The 20,732-nt window shown below is 36.7% G+C and overlaps 1 protein-coding gene across 18 annotated transcripts in view; it reads right to left on the minus strand.

Moving 5' to 3' along the window:
- Positions 1 to 20,732, minus strand: part of LOC5573606 (bromodomain-containing protein 3) — an 87,239-nt gene that overhangs the window by 46,388 nt on the left and 20,119 nt on the right. For 7 of the 18 annotated variants that reach the window (XM_021850523.1, XM_021850526.1, XM_021850524.1 and 4 more), the window contains 2 exons: positions 10,770 to 10,840; positions 1,637 to 2,698 (listed from right to left, as the gene is read on the minus strand). In XM_021850523.1, the coding sequence (XP_021706215.1) occupies positions 1,637 to 2,671 (1,035 nt within the window). In that variant the 5' untranslated portion in view covers positions 2,672 to 2,698; positions 10,770 to 10,840. Of the gene's footprint in view, positions 1 to 1,636; positions 2,699 to 4,985; positions 5,727 to 10,769; positions 10,841 to 20,732 lie in introns of those variants that run through there. The other 11 variants (XM_021850521.1, XM_021850520.1, XM_021850519.1 and 8 more) reach the window with 5 other exon arrangements.

Consider the following 20,732-nt stretch of genomic DNA (forward strand, 5'->3'; position numbering starts at 1 on the left):
ACGAATCACTTTTAGCTTCGGTTACTCTGGAGCACGACAGTTGCGAGTAACGATTCATTTTTGTGTTACACGATGCGAAAATCTGGCAGTGGGACTGACATGCGTTTACTTTTCATTATGGGACAATTTTACTGAAAAAAAAAGTGATTTCTCGTTAGTGCAGCTGAAAGATTATTAGAAGATATAATGCAAACTGACATCAACTCAATTTTGACAAAATGCAGATGGGACTGGCTTGCGATTCACGGCAATAAACTTCAGTCAATAAGTTTCAGTAATTAACTTTTAGCATGATCTGCGATACCTTCAATGATCTTTAATCGTATTTTTTTTTTGTTCTAAAGTTTTTATGAGTTTTCAAATGTTTGAAGCAAAATGCTTTAAAATTATGACTTAAGTTTTTATCATACTTCCATTAATGAGAGTTATAAGAATTTGAAGATATCCATCCCGTAATTAGTCAAGCTATGTTTTGATTTTTGTTAGGTTATTTCATAAGAATAATAAATAAGACTTCAAATATGATTTGCTTTAATTAAAATATTATTTTGAAAAGTTACATTATCTATTTATTTCATTGAAAAAAAAGTGTTGTTAAATTTGCAGTTCCATTTCAACCGAAATGCTAGTTTTATTGAAAATTTGATAAATCCCGGGATCCCGGGACGAGCAAAATGCCCGGTAAATGGACACTCTAGATTAAACGATTTCTTAAAATTGATTTTAACAGAATTTGAGTCGATGAAAATAAATTTAGTGCTAAACAAAACTTAAAGTGATTGATGTGTTCTTTTTAAATAAAACAAAAACTAATAAGTCCAAAAATCGAAAGCAATAGCATTCGGTCGCATTTTGAGCGCTTGTTTACTGAAATTTTTTACATTTCCGAAATTAAATCGATTTAAAAACATTGATGCACAAAGGATTCGATTAAATCGGTGAATCGATTCAACAGTTATGGTTATATTTTGAATCGATTCAGTAACTTCGATGTTTTGGTCGAACATGCCCAACGCCTGAGGCTATACAAATTTTTGGGGAGCCCATATGGCAAGTCATTTGAAAGCCATTTGGCATAACCATATGAAAAACTGAGTTAGATAGCCACTCAGTTTTTCATATGGTTATGCCAAATGGCTTTAAAATGGCGTTATCCAAATGACTGAGTTTTTATCACAACTGAGTTTTTATCATAGTTATGTTTCCTCTCTTCAAACAGACACGTGAAACATTCATTATGTTCAAAAGCTATTTACTTTTTGTCGTTCGATTAACTATGCCAAATGGCTCTATGCCAACTGATATTATGCGATTTGGGGTAGCCCCTCCTATTTTGAATCCGGCCCTCATGATAAGTAATGGAAAATCAGTGACGAAGTTATCTTGATGGAACCTTAGGATCAAATTCAAATTCATATGATGGACCTAGTAATGGGGTATATATGCAGTAATTCTAATACTGAGAAACTTAGGGGAGGATCCTGTATGGAAGGGCACTAGATGTGTTTCAGAAACCAACAGTTATACTTTATGTAATCTATTGAGTCTATCAACTTAGCTTGTCTAAATCTAAAATATAAACTAAAAAAGTAAAGCGGAAGCACCTCTCTGAAACGACGAGTCACTATCCGCCTACCTTTCTAATTACCTGTCGTCCGGACTCCCTTCGAGTAGCGATCTTGGGATTGCTCATGTCCAGATTGGGGCCATAGTGTGGATCGTAGGCTGTTGCGGTAGGTGTCGTTGTATCGGCCTTTCTTTTAACACCCTTTTTGACTTTAGCAGGTTGCTGGGGAGGTAAGACCGTTTCAATTCCGGACTGTGAACTATTCACAATGTAGGGCGAAGTGGTCGGAGGAACCGGTTTCGTTGCCACTGGCGTCACCGGTGTTGCAAGGACATTGTGCGCTGCACTGACTGTCGTCGGTGTTGCTGTTGTAGTAGTATTTGTGCTACCGGGCACGGTTTGTGGAGGCAGGGTACCAATTGGTGGAACAGTTGGCACTACCGGGGCAGCCGTTGCGGGTGCAGTTGTTGGTGGAACGCTTGAAGTAACGGCACTACCAAGAGCAGAGCTAGGCCGTGCTCTTGCCGCAACTGTTGCAGCTGCAGCAGGGGCCGCTGGAGGTGGCACAACAGCAGCCGGAGCAGGCGGCACGCTTCCGACTAGGGTTCCGGGAGGAGCAAGTTGTCGAGGTGCTGGTTTTTTCTTTGCACCCTTCGTTGCCGGAACTTCCATTTCGACTTCTTCCTTAGGCATAAGGGACACCTTGGTGAGAAATAGTTTCTCCAACGCTTGTGCCATAACGACAACATCTTCGCCGGGTTTATTATACACATAACAATTTGAGAACATGATATTAAAGTCTTGGATAGACTCTTTACTAGTCCAGTAATAGTTGTTCTCTAACCGCTTTTTGATGGTTCCCAAATCCATCGGCTGTTTGATAATTTTGTGGTAATCGGGAAGATTCAGCTTTTTCGCATCTACCGGCTGCTGGAACGGCCAGGAAAATTGGTGCTTCCAGACGGCCTTCATTACCGTTTTAAGTAGGAAATGCAGTTGGTTGGTTAGTCGACCGGGTCGCTCCGGTGGGGGCATTACCGGAGGTTGAACGATGCCGTTCACCGGTTCCACGACCGGTTCGATACGTGGCGGTGGTTCATCCATCTTCTCAGATGATGTTGGTACAGTTGCCTGCAATGGAGAGAAAATAATTTTTGGTCAAATATTTGCTTGTCATAAATGGTTTATTAGTAGTGCTGGAATTTATGTACTTGATGGCAGTTTCGACATGACAATGACTGATTTCATCATTCATAGGGTTATAAACTCATTAGTATGCTACCACTTTCAAGTTTGGTCTAACAATTAAGGAAACAATTTACCACAAGGAGGGGCGGGGGCGTTTCCTATTCTTTTGATAATTTCGGCTTAGGGTTTTATAAAAGCTTTCCTAGTGATTTCTAAATGTATGCTGGATCTTCTATACACATGGGGCTCATACAAGCACACATACTAGCTTCTAGCATTTGCATCCGCATCTGATGTGTGGCGAACTCGCCAAGAGTGAAAAGCCACCTAAAAAAATAAATAATAATAATAATCCGCATATGCACAAGTGCATCTGGCTGACAATTCGACTGACACAAAACCAGATGTCAAAGTGAATCTGGAGGTGGCCAAGTAGTTGATAGATGATACACAATATATGAGTGTACAGTAGACTGATGCAAATTTTGAAGTTCTTGCTCCCTTATGCTTAAACGGTGTCAATTATGATGAAAATCATTCTCCCAAAACTTGAAGTAATTTGGAAGAAATTTGGTTGTGCACAGAACATTTGAAGTTTCTATGGAAATTACTATGGAAAAGACAAAACTTTTGTGTTTTGTTTGGAAAAGTGAACAAACTCTACTCATGTGAAATCTTCCCAGCTACAACTTTGCTGAAGACTACATTTTGATGGAACGTAAGGATAATTTGTTATTAGTGATAACAAAGTCTAAATCATGCTGAGATGATCATTCAATTACTTTCAGAGCAACACTGCTCTCTTGCTGTAGAACATAGTAGCCTGGATTACTTTGATCTATTCTACCCGCCAGGAGCTCCATTGTTGCCTGCCGAGCAGTTGGTTAAGCATGCAAAATGCAAACCCAGTTTATGATTAAGAATAGAAATTTATCCTTAAGTCCTATCAAAATGTGGTCTTCAGCAAAGTTGTAGCTAAAATGATTTCACATGAACAGAGGTTGTTCACTTTTCCATAAAATATTATGTCGAAGAGATACAGGCCTGAACTCAAAAAGGTGGCGTTTTCCATAGTAATCTCCATATAAACTTCAAATGGCTTGTGCACAGTCAAATTTCTTCGGAATCATTTTAAACTTTGGGAGGATGCTATTTACCATAAGCATAGGGGAGCCAACATTTCAAAATTTGCATCACTCTAGTGTACAGTAGTCAATTGCCGAAAAATACTTTCAGATAACAACTGTAGAAATGATTATAAAAAACTGAAATGAGACATAGAAACAGTCTGTGTTGGTACGTAAGGCCAGAAATTAGAAAAAGAAGTTCATATTGTAATACAACTTTGATGGCAGAAATTGATCGTAAAATTACTTACAGCTAGACAAATGGACCAAATGTGGACACTACCCGACTAAATGTTGGAATCGCTTCACTGAGTATTGCACCCACTTTAAATATTTCAACGCCCCCAAAAATATAAGATTCACTATAAAAATAGCTCCGATTATTCGAAATTTACTGGGGTGTTGCAATACTTGATGAAACGATTTCACAACTTTGGCGGGTAGTGTTTTTTTGTTGGCGTTACGTTTCTTCTGGGATGGAGCCTGCCTTTCAACTTGTCGCGTGAAAAGTCCAAATGAACTTTCAATTTCAACTTCCAAATTCGAGAAGTTGGTTTGATTGTTACAATCCTGTGCATACTAAGCTAAGAACACTAATTTTCAACTCCTGCAGATTTTGTATGAAAGTCCGAAATTAGGAAAAAGAAATCTCGTAAATCGAAAGCTATATTATATTTGTGAATAGATTTCCTAATAAATTTTTTTTTTATCTAAATAGCACAACTGCTTCCCTAGCTCGATTGTCCTTCCAATATTCAGTACTTAATCATTGTAATACGACGTCGGTAGCACAAAATTGGAACAGCCGAAGTTTAACATGCGTATATCTATTCATTATCCTTCCCAACATTCTACGATACCAATATTCTAAAATATTTCATTCCTAACAACTACAAAAGTTTATCACATCAAGACAAGTCTAAAACAGCTTTCTTTGTAGATTCAAAAGCTAACGCTATTTGTATATTTCAACTGGATTCATACTAGCATGTTCCATTTGAAAGAAATACTGTTAAATTTCACCATATAAAATTTGTGCAAAAAGATGAAGTAATAATTCAAGGTTTTACTGTGCAAGGTTTTACTGTGCAATTACGACTTACAGTTGCCGCACTAGGGGTAGTAGATCCTGATCCTTGTTGCATACCGACTGGACTAAGCCTGAAACCAAATTCTTCGTTGGCACATAAATCATAATAGTCATCATTCCACATCTTCAGTGATGAGCATGGGACAACATTGAGTAGCGTACGTACGTTGTTGCATTCGAATCATCAATCGTAAATCGTACACACTATAATATCCATACTTTCGCGCAACGATCAAACGTAAAATATTGATTTTTCATCTTGGGTTTAAAAGGAGTTTCTATCTGACACTGCTTCGGATTCATGCTAGGCCTGCATCCTTTTGCAGCGAAAGACATTGCCGCTGCCAACTTTTGCACTGATGATTATCCATTTTTCTCTTGGTCCTTCTACACGGTAGACGTATTCTTTTACAAATTTTCAAACCAACATTCATCCTACACAGTTGAACTGATACACTAATAGCACGAAACCTATGAACGGCGAATACGCGTCGAGCCGCAATATCGCAGGAGAAAACCAGGAACTTAAATCTTGGCTCTGTCGAGATCAATGCTCACTCAAGGTCAAGATCTTCAAATAAAATACAGATTTTCCGTTCAAACCGGTCATATTTCAACTGGAATTCTGTCAACACTTTTGCTACAATCAATGATTTTCAATTTTTCAATGAAATATTTCAATTGTAATGCTTGTTACACCGTGAAAATGCACAATTTTTACAGAGTACCCAATTTCTTGCGATGTAGCGTCTTTCCTTACATTCGACTACCAAAAGTGTTCGTATAATAATACAAAACTAACATCGTCACATACTGGCAGTCTGATATCATTCACACTGTTGAAACACTTGCCAGTGGTAAAAAGTAGTGGTGCTCTCAAAGATATCCAGAGCAAAATAACAGGCTTCAACACCACTTGCTGGTATGAGTATTGTACAGTCTTATCCAAGTCGGCGTTGGCATCACCGTCACAACATATACGTCATATTTTACGTCTTTCTGGGCACCCCGTTCACCGTTCGAAAATGGTCAACTTTGTGTGAGTTTCCCCCATTCTTAACACCGTCCGATAGTATTGAACCGAACCGCACATTTGGCGCAGGAGCAAGGTGTATTTGGCGAAAAGAGACAATCGATAACGGGTAATAAAATGCGAATGGAACAATGCAGAACAAATGAATGAGCAGTGATGCCAGCAAACCAGCAAAGTGTAACAAATGTAAGTAAGAACAAAAAACAGTTTTATACATATGTACATATCAGACTTATGATCACTGATATTTAAGTAGGTTTTTTCTCTATTATATGTCAAGTATGGGCACGACTTTGATAACTAGAATCAAAATTTTTTTTCAAACAAATAAATATTTTTGTATTTTGAATACTGCATGTGAAAATTTTGTTTGATAAAATAACTTTTTACATTGCAATTGTTGATATTAGAAAATCAATTCTTCGATGTGTTGAGTTCAAGTACAAATCTCAACCTTTATTTTTTTTTATTTTGTAAGCTTTATACGAATGTTAAATTAAAATAAACTTTGTATAACTTAAATAACCAAACATATATCGAAATTCTTAACTTATTTTATTATGACTTACCCATTATACTTTTATAACTAAGAAAGCCAAACTGAAGCTATCTGTTTTGTTTCCCGATCAGTCCACGATCTTTTTCTAATGAAAGCTTCCTTGATGAGGCCTTCCTTAGCCGAGTGGTTAAGAGTTCGCAACTACAAAGCAAAGCCAAAGGTTTCTTGGTTCGATTCCCGGTCGATCCAACATCTTTTCGTAATGGAAATTTCCTTTACTTCCCTGGGCCTAGAGTATCATCGTACCTGCCACACGATATACAAATGCGAAATGGGCAACTTTGGCAAAGAAAGCTTTTAGTTGATAACTGTGGAACTGCTCATTGAACAGTGCTTTTGAGCAAGCTATGTTCCAGTGGGGACGTAATGCAAAGAAGAAGAAGATTTCCTTTATTTCGCAATATAAAAATATCATTGTACCTGCCACGAAAACGAATGCGAAAACGGCAACTTTAGCAAAGAAAGATCTCAGTTGATAACTGAAGTGAACCTTGGAAAAAATCTGTTAAGTGTTCTTCGAGAAATCGTTGGCGAAATCTTTGGTGGAATAATCTCAAGAGGAATTTCTAGATGCTAGGTGTCCATTCGAAATCAGTTATCAAATGCCCGGATGCCTAAAAATTTAAAACCGACTTCATATTTCGTAGATTTTTTTTAAATAGTTTTGTTACATATTTGTTTAGAAGGAGGGTCTGTAGCCTTGAGGTTACGCTTTCGCTTCATAAGCGGAAGGTCATGGGTTCGATTTCCAGCCCCTCCACAAAAAACCCATCCAGCCACCAGAAGACGCCTCGCGGAGGACCGTGCTTTGGAGAGCACATCCATCCTCCGTCAGTATCAGATGGTGACTGAGACAAACTGACCCTCTTCGCAGGCAACTAGCCTAACTAACAACAGAGCTCTCTCCTACCTGCTCGGTGTGAGAGAAAGAGTAGGAGAGAGTGAAAGAAGATGTAAATATGGATAATTTGAAAATAGATCGTATCGATAAAGAAGCTACAGATCACCTGATTCCGGCACAGTATTGGCCACAAGCACGGAGTGCCTTAAAAAAAATTGTTTAGACTTTCAAAATATTCTTTTTCAAACGATGAATGGATTTCAAACAAAACATTTGCAACCTTTTGTTTTTCCATACAAACTGGTCAAATTTAAAGGACTTAAAATTGTTTCAAAACAGTTTTGGACAACAGATATAAACAGTTTATTGAAAAATCTAATAGACCAACTAAAGATTTTTAGGAAACTTTACAAACTGAAAGTTTGCTAAAGTTATCCTTGGACCAAGCCTTCTTTTTTTAAATATCAATTCCAATTTATCACATTTATCAAAAAATCACTTATATGTTTTGAAAATTTTGACATAGTAAAAATAACCTTTCAATACTTACAGTTTTTGCATTCGAATGGGTGAGTGATGTCGTCCATAAATTAGAAATCATAGAAAAAAGGGGGTGAAGAAATTGACCCTTTTGATACATTTAATGGCTAGCTCGCTAAAAAAAATTGACATAAACTCAAACAAGCATCTTTGCACGAATCCACCAAAAATTTTCGAAGAATGTCGTCAAGAACTGAACAAAAACCTGCCCAATAATACCTAGGGGACTTCGCCATTTATAAATCCGTCAATGATGTCGCCATTAATTTATTACACACAAGCAATTCGTTATGTAAAACAGTAATAATTTGGTTATTCTACAGAGAACCATTCAAAATCTCGTCAGGAACATCACTGCTGATTAATTAAGCTAATGATCTAAACAACAGTACTAGCACCCCTAAGATTTCACCATTCATAAATAATTATTGAAACTGTTCAGAATTTCAGTGACAAACCAAACAGATCTTTTAAGAAATTTCTAAAAATAAAATCAACTCAGTTTTATACCAACTGCTAAAAAAGATTAACTCAAGATCGTCGCATACGTGTACTGAGTACACGCATCTTGAAAAAAGCTCGTTTTTAATATACAACTCGAGCGAGGTGGCGCTGGCTATGGCTGAATGCACGACCGCTCTTGAGTTAAGAATTTCTTAAATAATAAGATCTAATAATTCATTGATAATAAAATCTAATAAGATAAAATCACTAAAAATCTGTTATGGAATCCATTAATTACTTTTTCAGTGATTTTTCAAAGAATTTTTAAATATCTGGTTAATTATCGCCTCAATAATTTAGGATTCTTGCAAAGATATTATCAAGAATTTGCCATGGAACGATTAAATATAATAATATAATAATATAAATATAATGTCCATCGTTTTTCGGGATTTCTAGAATACCCTCCCCCTCTGTCACGCTTCCAATATCTAATACATGTACTGTCACACTTTCGTAGACCCCCCCCCACCTAGAAATGATGGACGTCATTTTTTAATGACCCCCATTAAGCTTAATGGAGATCTTTCAAAAATGCATGAAAGAAGAAACTTGCCAGGAATCCATTACAACCAGAGCTGGTAGCAAAAAGTGGTACCGAAAAAAAGTAATTTTAGTGACCAGATTTGAGAAATAAATGACTAAAAAGTGACTTTCAATTCTCGAAAAAGTGACTAGAAAATCAAACCGTAGGAGTCGGATCCTATTCTTGGCACTTTTGATTCACTTCGGCAGTGGGGTTTTTTGAAAGCTATTTGGGTTTATTCTACGACTGGCGTGAGGTGACAATTGTCGGTGTCGTATAGGGAGATGACTATTCTCGACTCGAGTGAAGTGACTCGCCGTGGAAATCAAATGGAGAGTCACTTCACTCGAGTCGAGAGTTGTCACCTCGCTATACGACACCGACAATGGTCACCTCACGCCAGTTGTAGAATAAACCCAATTGAGTTCATAATTGGCCACTACAGTTGTGTTCAGAATAATAGTAGTGAAAGCCGATTTTCATACAAAATGCTCAACTTTGGCATGCTGTTACTTTGTTTCCTTATTAGCAATCGGCATGAAATTCTGGCAGTGAACAAATACACTCAATTTCATTATCACAAAATTTGAAAAATTTCACATTACCGTCTAAAAAGTTAAGCACCAGGTGAAAACGCTCAAAATAATAGTAGTTTTTTTTTTGTAAACTTTTGTTTAGCAACAATTTTATAAAAAATTGCCATGTTTATAAATTTATAGCTTGGGTGAAAATGGTTGAAACGATGAATGAAGAAAAATTCTAAAACTTAAAATACAGCAGATATTTAAATTATGAATAAAATCGATACAAATTCTCAAACTAGTTCAAATCCATTCAGGTTTAGTTCAAGTCCATTCAAGTCAATACTTTTACTATAGGGTATCATAACATTATGCAATAATGCATAAAAATCAGATTTATGGCACCACTGTACGTCGAACTCACCAGACTGTATTGTTCAACAACCGGTGAGACGAAAAGAGTGTAAACGCTACCGAGGAACTTTAAAACGAGAAAAAAATAAACCAACACAATCGCGCACTGTGCGGACTTCACAGCGTACAGAGTGCGTCGAAAGATAACTCTTTCTCGTTGGGTGGCTGTCACTATACCGTTGATGTTTGTAGTGGATCGAAGAAGGTAGGACAAAACGCGTATAGGCTTCGAAGTTTAGAGTGTGGGTTAGATGTTTTAACATTGTCGCTTCGCAATCGGGGATAGCGATCGTTGGTAGTGGTATGCGTATACTCGCATCGGACTTAAAGCCAAACCATTTTAGCGGAGGCAGCTAAAATTCCACCTGAAAACACCCGCGTTTTTCATTCGTCGAAACGCCAAAAGCGCGCGGTTTATTTCGATGACTTCCTCCACGAAACAGGTAGGCTATAAGTGGGTAGTGGATGTGCAACTGCGCGTGGACGAGTCAACGGTAGAGGTAATGCTCTCTGTTGAACTCAAAGCTTGGCATTCGCACAGTGGTAGACTCTGCTACGTGAGGATGAGCACACGCATTGAACTCGTTTTCATAGACCGACGCGACGCGTTCATATGACCTACTTTCCTCCACATGGCAAAAATATCGACCGTCGCACAAATCTATCAGGTATCGATAAACTAATTTAGATTTTCTTTATACTATGTTAACTGGTAAAAAGGTCAAACAGCAATTACGAAAATAATTGTTTTATTTCAAGTAAATATTAACAGATTTATACAAACTATCGAAATTGGTACTCTAATCTCAAGCCCTTTTATAAGATGTGTAATCAGTGTGATACGTTGAGATCTACATACCGACTCAGGACTCACTCAGGCAAATGCAATCAGCTGACTATCATCACAAGTCAATGGTATTCCACAGAACTCTGAAAATATTTGAAAGATAGGAAGAAACATAAATTAGGAGATTGTACAAAGGTATGTTATTTGTTAGATATTAGTAATGTTTATCCCATCATATCCTTTTAATACATCGTCGAAATTAAGATAGCTGACACAGCATTATTTTGTTTGCCCAAGATGACTAGTCAATTCGTGCAAACCTTGTGTTTGAATAGCAGCAACACTAGAACATAGCTCAGGCACTTGCAATGATTACGAGATACAATTTAAACCCTTAAAATCAGCCGGGTTGAGCCGAGATTTGTGGTCGATATCATCACTGTTTTTGTTTTGGTTATTTTGTTCGCACACTCGCTGCTCATAGCATTCGTTGAACTCTGCCGAGAGCACGATGAGAGGAGAAATAAAACTAGTAGCTAAAAGGGAAGGCTATTTAAATGGATGTTTACGTTTTCTTTCCGACTCCTGACGTCGGTGCCGCAGTGCAAACTGACATATATAGTAGAACACCGACTAGAATGATACTGAGACGACCTAAACAAAATTGGGCCAAACTCTATCTTGATACTTATTAATGAAAACTTTCACGGTCATTCATTGTAAGCTTAACAATTTCATAAGATTCATACGTGTAATCATGTGTTTTACCTTCGTACTACGTAATTTATAAATTAAGTGCAAATTCTGCTTAATAATTTTAAAATTGGAAAGTCACACAAAGTTGTGTAAAAGATTTAAGGTATTAACAGATAGATCGTGAGATTACGGTGCTTTAATGGATTTAATTTAATTTAGTGATTGTTCGTCCTTAGAAAAAAAAAAAAATATAATCAATATCAGCTTCTGAAGCTGTGTAGTGTCTGTAGCCAATGGTAGAAGTCGCATCAAACCGGTGGTCTTCAAGGTGAAGATGAATCGAAGCCAAATCTCAAATCTTCATGAGCCCAAATATAGAGAACCAGACATTCGTTTAAGCTGAAAGCTTGATCGATTGGGAAATTTTCAGCGCGAACGATTAGATATCTGGTGTTTCAAAATTATGCTCTTGAAATTTTGAGGTTTGCCTTTGATTCATCTTCACCTTAATACACAGTGTCATGGGGCTAAAAACATACCGTGCCTTAAAATGCATGGTTAGGGAGATCAAAAGAAATCTAAAAGTTACCGGCACCTGTTGAAAACCAGGGCACCTTCCACAGTTGTGTACCCTTATTGTGCTATCCGGAGTAAAGATGCAGTTAACACCTTGTGTTTCTCGGAGATAATTGGGTCCTAAAATGTTTAATGAATTCTTGTTTTTATTTAATAATACGAAAGAGCATGTTCTTGCAACTACTTTAGCAATTTTTCTAGCTCAAATAACGGTGTTAACGCACATAAGAGCGTCTGTTGGTTTGGATCACTGTCGAGTGGTATTTCTTCATGGAAAAACTGAGTCAAGAATTCGTTTCAAACTGGGATATATTGCACCGACTAAAATATGGTTTCTTCAACACAAACTCGACTGATATATTGAGGTTCAAACTGTATTGGCAGAAACTGTAACTTAACTTTGACTAACGGCGATTTATTATAACGACTTATGCTAACTGCGCACGCGATCTAACTGTGAGTCACTTGTAGTACGAGATCTCAATTACTATTATTTGAGCCTATCTACTATGGTGTTTTTATACTTTTTAAAGACAATTAATTTGGTCGAACAAACATGTAACAAAAAGGACATGAAATACAAAGCATTTACATTGAAGCATACACATATACACTGATTATGGCGCGAACTCTGAGCTACTGCATGTATGCTGACAATCATCAATGATCTGCTACCAATTATGTACAGTGGGGCTGTTCTATTCTGGTTGTGCATGAACAAACGGCTATAACCTTTTTAAAATTCAATTTTAAAAATAGTTCCAAATATGAACCTTGACACTTGTGATCATGTTTGACATTCACTTTTTCGACAAAATTGCCACAGGGCTTATAGTTTCAACACTGGGGTTGTTCCTATCTGACATTTCGGAAGGGACACGGAAAACAAAATATACCCAAAATTTGAGTTTAAACCAAGGGGCGTGACAAAATCTCAAAAATCATAGAAAAATGATTTTTGTACTTAAATCAATGAAAATCATTTAAAAATTGAGTAAACATGTGTCTCTGCTAGACATGGGCAAAAAGAGTCGGAACCGTTCAAAAGATCCGGATCACTCAAAAGAACGAGTGATCCGTGGCTCTTTTTTGGCTAGAGCCGGTTCATTTGATCAGTACGGATCAGACTAAAAGTGACCCTGAAAATAAACGGATCGATTCTTTTCCTCTATTCTCCTTCGTTCGGTTTTTAGGCTTTTTGATTACTCTTAACACATGCCTTGATTTGCGCGCCATCTCACACATGCAAACACAATTTGCTGCAGTTCCGATCTCTCAGCATACACAGCCAAACAACTTTGACCCGCTCACTTGCATACAGGCAGATGAGAGAAAAAGTCCCCACACGAATGGTTCGGGTAGGGGAAACTGGTCGCATGTATCGTGAGTTGAAGAGCAAAAGATACGAAAGATAGACGGATGTCGCGAAGCAAGGACTGAACCGCTCTTTTTCGCTTTTTTCCGTTCGCTCGGTTCAGTTCTCACTTTCTTTGCGAGCCGCTGAGCCACTGAACCGTTTAAAAGATTCGGCTCACTAAAATGAGCCGCTTTGCCCATCTCTAGTCTCTGCCCTAAACTTAAGCGTTTGATACTAAAATTGGGACAGGGCTTTAGGACCCTATTAGCTACCTACTCATATTAGGCCTCAGGTCAAAGGCTTAAGGTGAAACAATGGGATCAAACTTCCAAGATTGCACTAAAACTTTAAAGGCACTAATCTCATGAATAGAGCATCCAATAACAGTGCACTTTTTATTTTATTTATTTGGCTTTGTGCACAAGCAGAAAACTTAAATTAAGAAGATCAGAAACGTTCACCAACTATTTCTCGGTCATTGTGACGGCCATCTTCGGATTCCGAGATGTTTCTTAATATGGGTGGAATCGTATTTAAATAATATAAAGTTTTTAAAAATATCCATAATATACCAATAGGTTGGCAAAAATATGGGTGAGTCTAAGCCCCTAACTTCTCAATTAAGTATGCACTTTGGTCAAGAAATCCAGTGATTTATTGGTCCAAGCCCCTCCTAGCTTGGGACTTAAGCCACGCTAATGGGCGATCCTACATCATGCAAAGGACGCATCTGCAGTGTTTAGCAGATGGTTTATTAAGGAATATATCATTCAAGAGCCCTGGGTCGACCTTCGAACAGTAACTGTTGTGGAGATTTGTAATATTACAACGTGTTACCTCAAATAAAATCGAGAAAACACTTTGATCCCAAAAAATAGCCATGGTTGCTTTTCTCGATAATGCCGTAGCGTTCACAATGGCTCTATGTGTTCAGCTTCAGCCATGGAAGCAAGGAGCTAAAAGTGTTATCGAGTGGATGATGACTATATTGGCTATACTCAAAGATCAAACCATTTCTGCAGTTTTGTGAGATTTGCAACTATTTAGAGTAGAAGCACTGGTTTTGGCCTGCTAAGAGAAAATATGTTTAGAACATATTTATGAAGCAGTACATTTATTCCAAATACGCCAAATAAAAGCCTTCAATCCATATTATGTATATATAAAAAATATCGGAACTGAGCAGAAACCTTTTCTTGCATTGAAAATCACATTGGTCAATATAGGCAATCAGAATCAGTTTCGGCAAGATATTTAACTTCGGTCACAATCACATTGATTTCCTATGAGTGGCCAACATAAGATTAACCTGGCCAGATTGAGTGTATGGGTTTAAATTATGATGAAAATGAATTATTTCTCTTATTATTTGAATTAATTCAAACTAGCAAATGATGTACCTAGCTCTATCAAGTGAAAGAGGGTCTACTAAATAAAACATATTCCATGCTGATTTCCTATGTAAAACGATGTTTTTTTCTACTATGGCTACAACTGGCGATATGTCCAAAACCGGTGCTTCTACACTCTATAAGATCTATTAAGGTGAAACTATGGCCGTCACAATGGCTGACTTGTGCCCCTTCTCACGTTTTCAATGGCACTAAACTGGAACATGAACTCTAAAGATTCGGTTTTCGCATCAACGGAGTGAAATGTTTTTTTAGTTGCCAGCTATTGCGTGTTGATGCAGAAATTGTGACTTCAGTTGAGGGCGGATCACCAACTGGTGAGTTCGTTTCATGCTTGTGAAAACATAATTTTGTATCGTGGCAATCTTTCATTTTACTAATTGTTGGAACAAATTATGTAAGTGTCGGCATAAGCCCTTAGTCATGTTTCATAAAAATAAAAATCAAACTACACGTATTCTTTACTTATTTGTCGCAATTACTAAACAATAATTTTGAATAATTCGACAATAAAATTACACTGAGAGGCAAAATAAAATGCCCATCTTACCAGTTTTCGAATTTCTCTCATTGATTTGGTTCAAATTAAAGTTAACACACTTAAATCTTTTTTGATATTTTATTTTTGATATTCTTTTAAAGTTGCACTTACGAAATTTTATTAAAAATAAGAATTTTACTCAAAGAAAAAGAAAATCAATTTGTATTGAAAAATAAATAGTGACAAAATAAAGTGCCCACTTCCTTCATGACCCCCATGCGTCACCGTTCCTTGGATGTAGCGCTCCTGAAGCTCGAGCTGTTTAACCGAAAGCGGCGGGCTCGTGTGTGGTGACGAGCGCCACATCCAAGGAACGGTGAAGCATGAAGGAGGAAATGTGATGGTCTGGGGGTGTTTTTCATGGAGTGGAGTAGGAAGCCTCGTGAAAATCGACGGAATAATGACGGCAGATTCCTACATCAACATCTTGCGGGAAAATCTGGAGGTTTCGCTGATCCAGACGGGCCTTGAAGAGAAATTCATATTTCTCTAGAACAACGACCTTAAGCATACTGCCAAGAAGACCAAGTCTTTCTTCCGGTCTTGTCAGATTAAACCGCTGGAATGGCCTCCACAAAGCCCAGACCTCAACCCCATCGAGAATTTGTGGGCGATTCTCGATGTCAGGGTTGACAAAACTGGTGTTACCAACAAAAATAATTATTTTGAAGCCATGGAGCGCGCCTGGAAAGAACTAGAACCACAACACCTACAAAACCCGGTGAAAAGCACGCCGAAGCGCATTCAGCAAGTCCTTAAGGCCAAAGGAGGACACATTAACTATTAAATTGCTTTTTATTTTTCTTAAATCATCTTTTCTGGGGTCCGCTGGAATGGCCTCCACAAAGCCCAGACCTCAACCCCATCGAGAATTTGTGGGCGATTCTCGATGTCAGGGTTGACAAAACTGGTGTCACCAACAAAAATAATTATTTTGAAGCCATGGAGCGCGCCTGGAAAGAACTAGAACCACAACACCTACAAAACCCGGTGAAAAGCACGCCGAAGCGCATTCAGCAAGTCCTTAAGGCCAAAGGAGGACACATTAACTATTAAATTGCTTTTTATTTTTCTTAAATCATCTTTTCTGCGGTCATGAAGGAAGTGGGCACTTTATTTTGCCACTATTTATTTTTCAATACAAATTGATTTTCTTTTTCTTTGAGTAAAATTCTTATTTTTAATAAAATTTCGTAAGTGCAACTTTAAAAGAATATCAAAAATAAAATATCAAAAAAGATTTAAGTTTGTTAACTTTAATTTGAACCAAAGCAATGAGAGAAATTCGAAAATTGATGAGGTGGGCACTTTATTTTGCCTATCAGTTTATAGACGAAATGATAGATTTTTTACATCAATCGCAATATTAATAAGTGTTTAATGTGAATCCTAATCATGTAGCTTTTAATCCCTCCCACTAACAAAACTCCTTCCTGTGACAACCTTGGAGATGCAGAAGTGGTCTCGGTCTCGTAAGGACGTGACCGCCCCATTATTGAAATTATTAAGTATAGAGCCCTCGAAATTGTACATTGAAGATGGTGTGCTACTCCCGAGTTACTGCTGTTGCTTCCCTATACAATTTTACACTGAAAAAATATATTTGTTTTTTTTTTTTATCGAAACTTTACACTGCCCATACTCGCAAAACAGTCCCATTTATAAAGGAAATCCCATATAAGGAATGTATCGAAAAGCAGTCTCAATATAAATACAAGAAATATTTCAAAACATTAAAATTAAATCTTGCACAAAATTACATTTTTCAAGTGTCTTCTGAAGATTCTATGATTTGTATTGAACAAAATTTATCAGACGAAACAGCATAAAAATGTCATTCTATCGGAAAATATGTTTACTTTCAAAAAGCACGTAAAATAAGCAGCAGTTATATAGAGTATCATGTTTTGCTCACATTACTTCCTATAAATGTATAGTAACTTTTTCAATCAAAACATATTTTTTGGTTTCATTTCAATAGGTCGAAATTGCCATAAACGTGTAAAAAGAAAAAAAAATCATGTTTAAATAAGGTACCGTGGGGCAAATGGGTAAATGGGGTAAGTGAAAATGATTGGTATATTTTACTGAATATGTGAATTAACGTTTTAAACTCATGCGTAAACCTTTGAAGCCATTGAGAACATTACGAAAGGTAAGAGATTTCTGGGATTTTTCAGCCATTATTGCATAATAGAGCGAAAGATTGTTAACCTGTCAACTATTACTTCATAACAAGTTGGCGGCGTGCAATCTTATTTTAATGTTTTCAGCGAAAAAAAGTTGCGGAAAATAATTTTCTGCACCACTTTTGAGTTGTCCCCTCTGACAGTTTTGAACTGCATTAAAAAAGGTTTTTGAATTAATTCGACATAGACATAAAAATTACTAAATTGAAATACCGTCAATTTTCTAATTACGTGGGGTAAGTGAAAAGTTTCTCATTAGAGATTGAATTTGTGTTTTCTCTTTACGTATACAAAGTTCGCAATTATCATAGAACAACAGAACATGCTGATAATTCAAGAAACACTATACTCAAAGCATTAAAAGCTATTGTCATGGCCAAATCATGGAACTTATATAAAAATATTGCCAAATATTACGATATTAGTATTTTTAGTTCGGAGCCGATTGAAAGGAAGACGTTGATTGAAAAGTTTCAATATAAAAGAACGCACGGAAATCTCGTGGAATGTCTATGTAAAGCTAGTTCAAAACATAAAAAAACATAGGTCTATCCACATAAAAAAATTCTAAATACTTCATTGAAGGATACCGTATATTTTCTCCCGAAGAGTTTATTTTCTTGAAAACAAATGACGAGTGGTGGAATTTCTACAGAGCGGAAATGCAACTGCTGTCTCATGATGTAAGAACTAACATTGGAAATGTTGCAGTTATAATGTTGTCGAATCATTTCAACCAACATAATTGAACAGAAGAAAATTCAAGTAAGAATAAAATTTTCTTTGTTTAAATGTTACTCATGTTATTGTTCATTAAGACGCCTTAAGGTGAAACATCTCGGAATCCAAAGATGGCCGTCAAAATGGCCGACTTGTGCCCCTACTCACGTTTTCAAAGGCACAAAACTGGAGAAATAGTTGGCAAACGTTTCTGATCTTCTTATTTTAAGCTTTCTGCTAGTGCACAAAACCAAAATAAAAAGTTCACTGTTGTTGGATACTTTATTCGCGAGATTTGTGCCTTTGAAGTTTCAGCGTAATCTTAGAAGTTGATTCCAAACTGTGTCACCTTAAAAAAATGTTAAAGGTAATAGAAATCGTGAATATAACTGTTAGTTTTTAAATTTATTGTTCAGAACGATAACTTGTGGGGCTAGTGAAAAGTAAGGAGACGTTTTTCAACAACTTTTTCTGTACCTTTTTTCTACAATTTTACATGGGAGTCAAGCTAAATGCATATTTTCTTAATTTTGGGTTGGATAAATTTAATTTTGCGTTGAATCAACCCAAATTTGGGTATATTTTTTCTAACGAAAATCAAGGCAAACTACCTAGTGGGGACCTTAAAAATTTAGCCAAAATTGTGTGAAACTATGGAATTGCGTTGAAACAATCCAAAATTGAGTTCAATCCCGTTTCCATATATGTAAAAAACGAGTGCTGAGAAGTTTTTAGATATTTCAATCAACAAATCAGAATTATTGCCTACTAGGATGTAGCTATAAAATCTGTAGGTAAGAAATGTCATTATAAAATAACCCCTCGTTGTTTTATGGTTATCGTAAAAACCTGGATAATTTTACTACACACTTCCGTGTAAAAGTTTGGGTTCACCCCCTCTAAAACATACAAAAGTGTTTTGTTCACATCTCTGTGATTACATGTCTATTTTAAACTCTCTATGGCGCATTTGAAAGGCAATGTGTCTATCTCACTTTGTAGATATTTTGAAATAAACATTTTAAGCAATTTGTTTACTAATTTTTTAGTTAAAATTGTGACTATTTTCAAACAACACACTGATTAAGCATGGTTAATTTTCTCAGCATTGGATTGAGCAAAATTTAAAATTAATATGCGTCATTAGAACCATAATCTTATATTTTTTTAAGGCTGTGAACCGTTTCACCAATTCATTTAACTATTAGTTAAAATTTGACATTTCGATAGTTATTTTCCCCTTAAGGGGCAGGATCCGTCATTGATTTCGGAATTTTCAAAAGCAGTTTTTTCGTTCAAAGTCAAGAAAATTTACAGGAAAATTTGTTCACTGTATTCTATTCTCCAACCGAAACACAGTGAACACATTTTCATCGAATAATTTTTAGTTTTGAACAGAAAAACTGCTTTTGAAGTTTCGATGATGACGATGATTACGATGACGGAGCGTTGATCGTTAAATGGTTAAATAGAACTTCGCGGTCGACCCATTTGAGCTTTGACAGTCGAGTAGTTATTTTAGAACAAAAATGGCAGATGGTTAGTTATTCTTAAATTCACGGGAGCAGAAAGTAACTTCCGAACTGTCAAGTTTAACCATGCTTCAGAGCAGGAATTTTTTTAACCGGACGGGAAATAACTAAAGAGCTGTCAAATTTTAACTAAAAGTTAAACGAAGTTAAACGGTTCACAGCCTAAAGAGCACTTGCGAAATACTCATTTTGTGGTGTGTGCTAACGTGTCTTGTCGCGTGTCGCGTCTTGTATGAGCACTTGCGAAAGTTTGGCGGAAAAATTTAAGAATTATATATTATTAATAAAATAGTCATTCAAGTCACCGTGAAAAAGTTTGGATTCATCCCTTGCACATTAATAAAATCCCTTCCCGTGGTGATTGTGGAGCTGCATAGGTATTTTCGGTCTCTAGAAGCAACCATCATTACGTACTAACATTCCTTCCCCATCCCAACTGACTGTGTGGACTTGGACGGCGCCGTTTTTGATCAACAAAATGAGAACTATTGAAACTTGCACTTCGAGAATAGGTGAGCTGGATCGAAGTGCAATTCTTACCAGTTCCGATCAATCACGGAGTAGAAACCATTGACATGTAGTCAGTCTATATGCTAGGCTTTAGACAATTCTGTTTGGTCGCATTTTTCGTAACTAGATAGGATGATGAGCGCATACCGAAGGAAAATGTAATTTCAGAAAAGCAAGAATTCTAGGAGCTTATGATTCTTGTTTTTTTTTTAAACGGTTTCGTTTCAGAAGTATAAGATTACCTGTCGAGTTCTACTTATACTCCGGTAATTTGTTCAGGTCTCCAACTTAAAAAATAACTTTGGGAGCAGAAGGTCAAATAAATGGATATTATTTAGGTTTTATTGAGCCGAATACTAAGATACTATATTTCCAAATGATAATATTTGTAATACTCAATATTTGGCTGAAGGCCGGATAGTACTATTTGGCTTATCTCTTTTTAAAATATTATTTCTCGAGTCAATACATGTGACTCCAATTATTCTGAGGCCCATCCGTT

Source organism: Aedes aegypti, chromosome 3 (genome assembly GCF_002204515.2).
Source record: "Aedes aegypti strain LVP_AGWG chromosome 3, AaegL5.0 Primary Assembly, whole genome shotgun sequence".
In the NCBI taxonomy this organism is placed as follows: domain Eukaryota; kingdom Metazoa; phylum Arthropoda; class Insecta; order Diptera; family Culicidae; genus Aedes; species Aedes aegypti.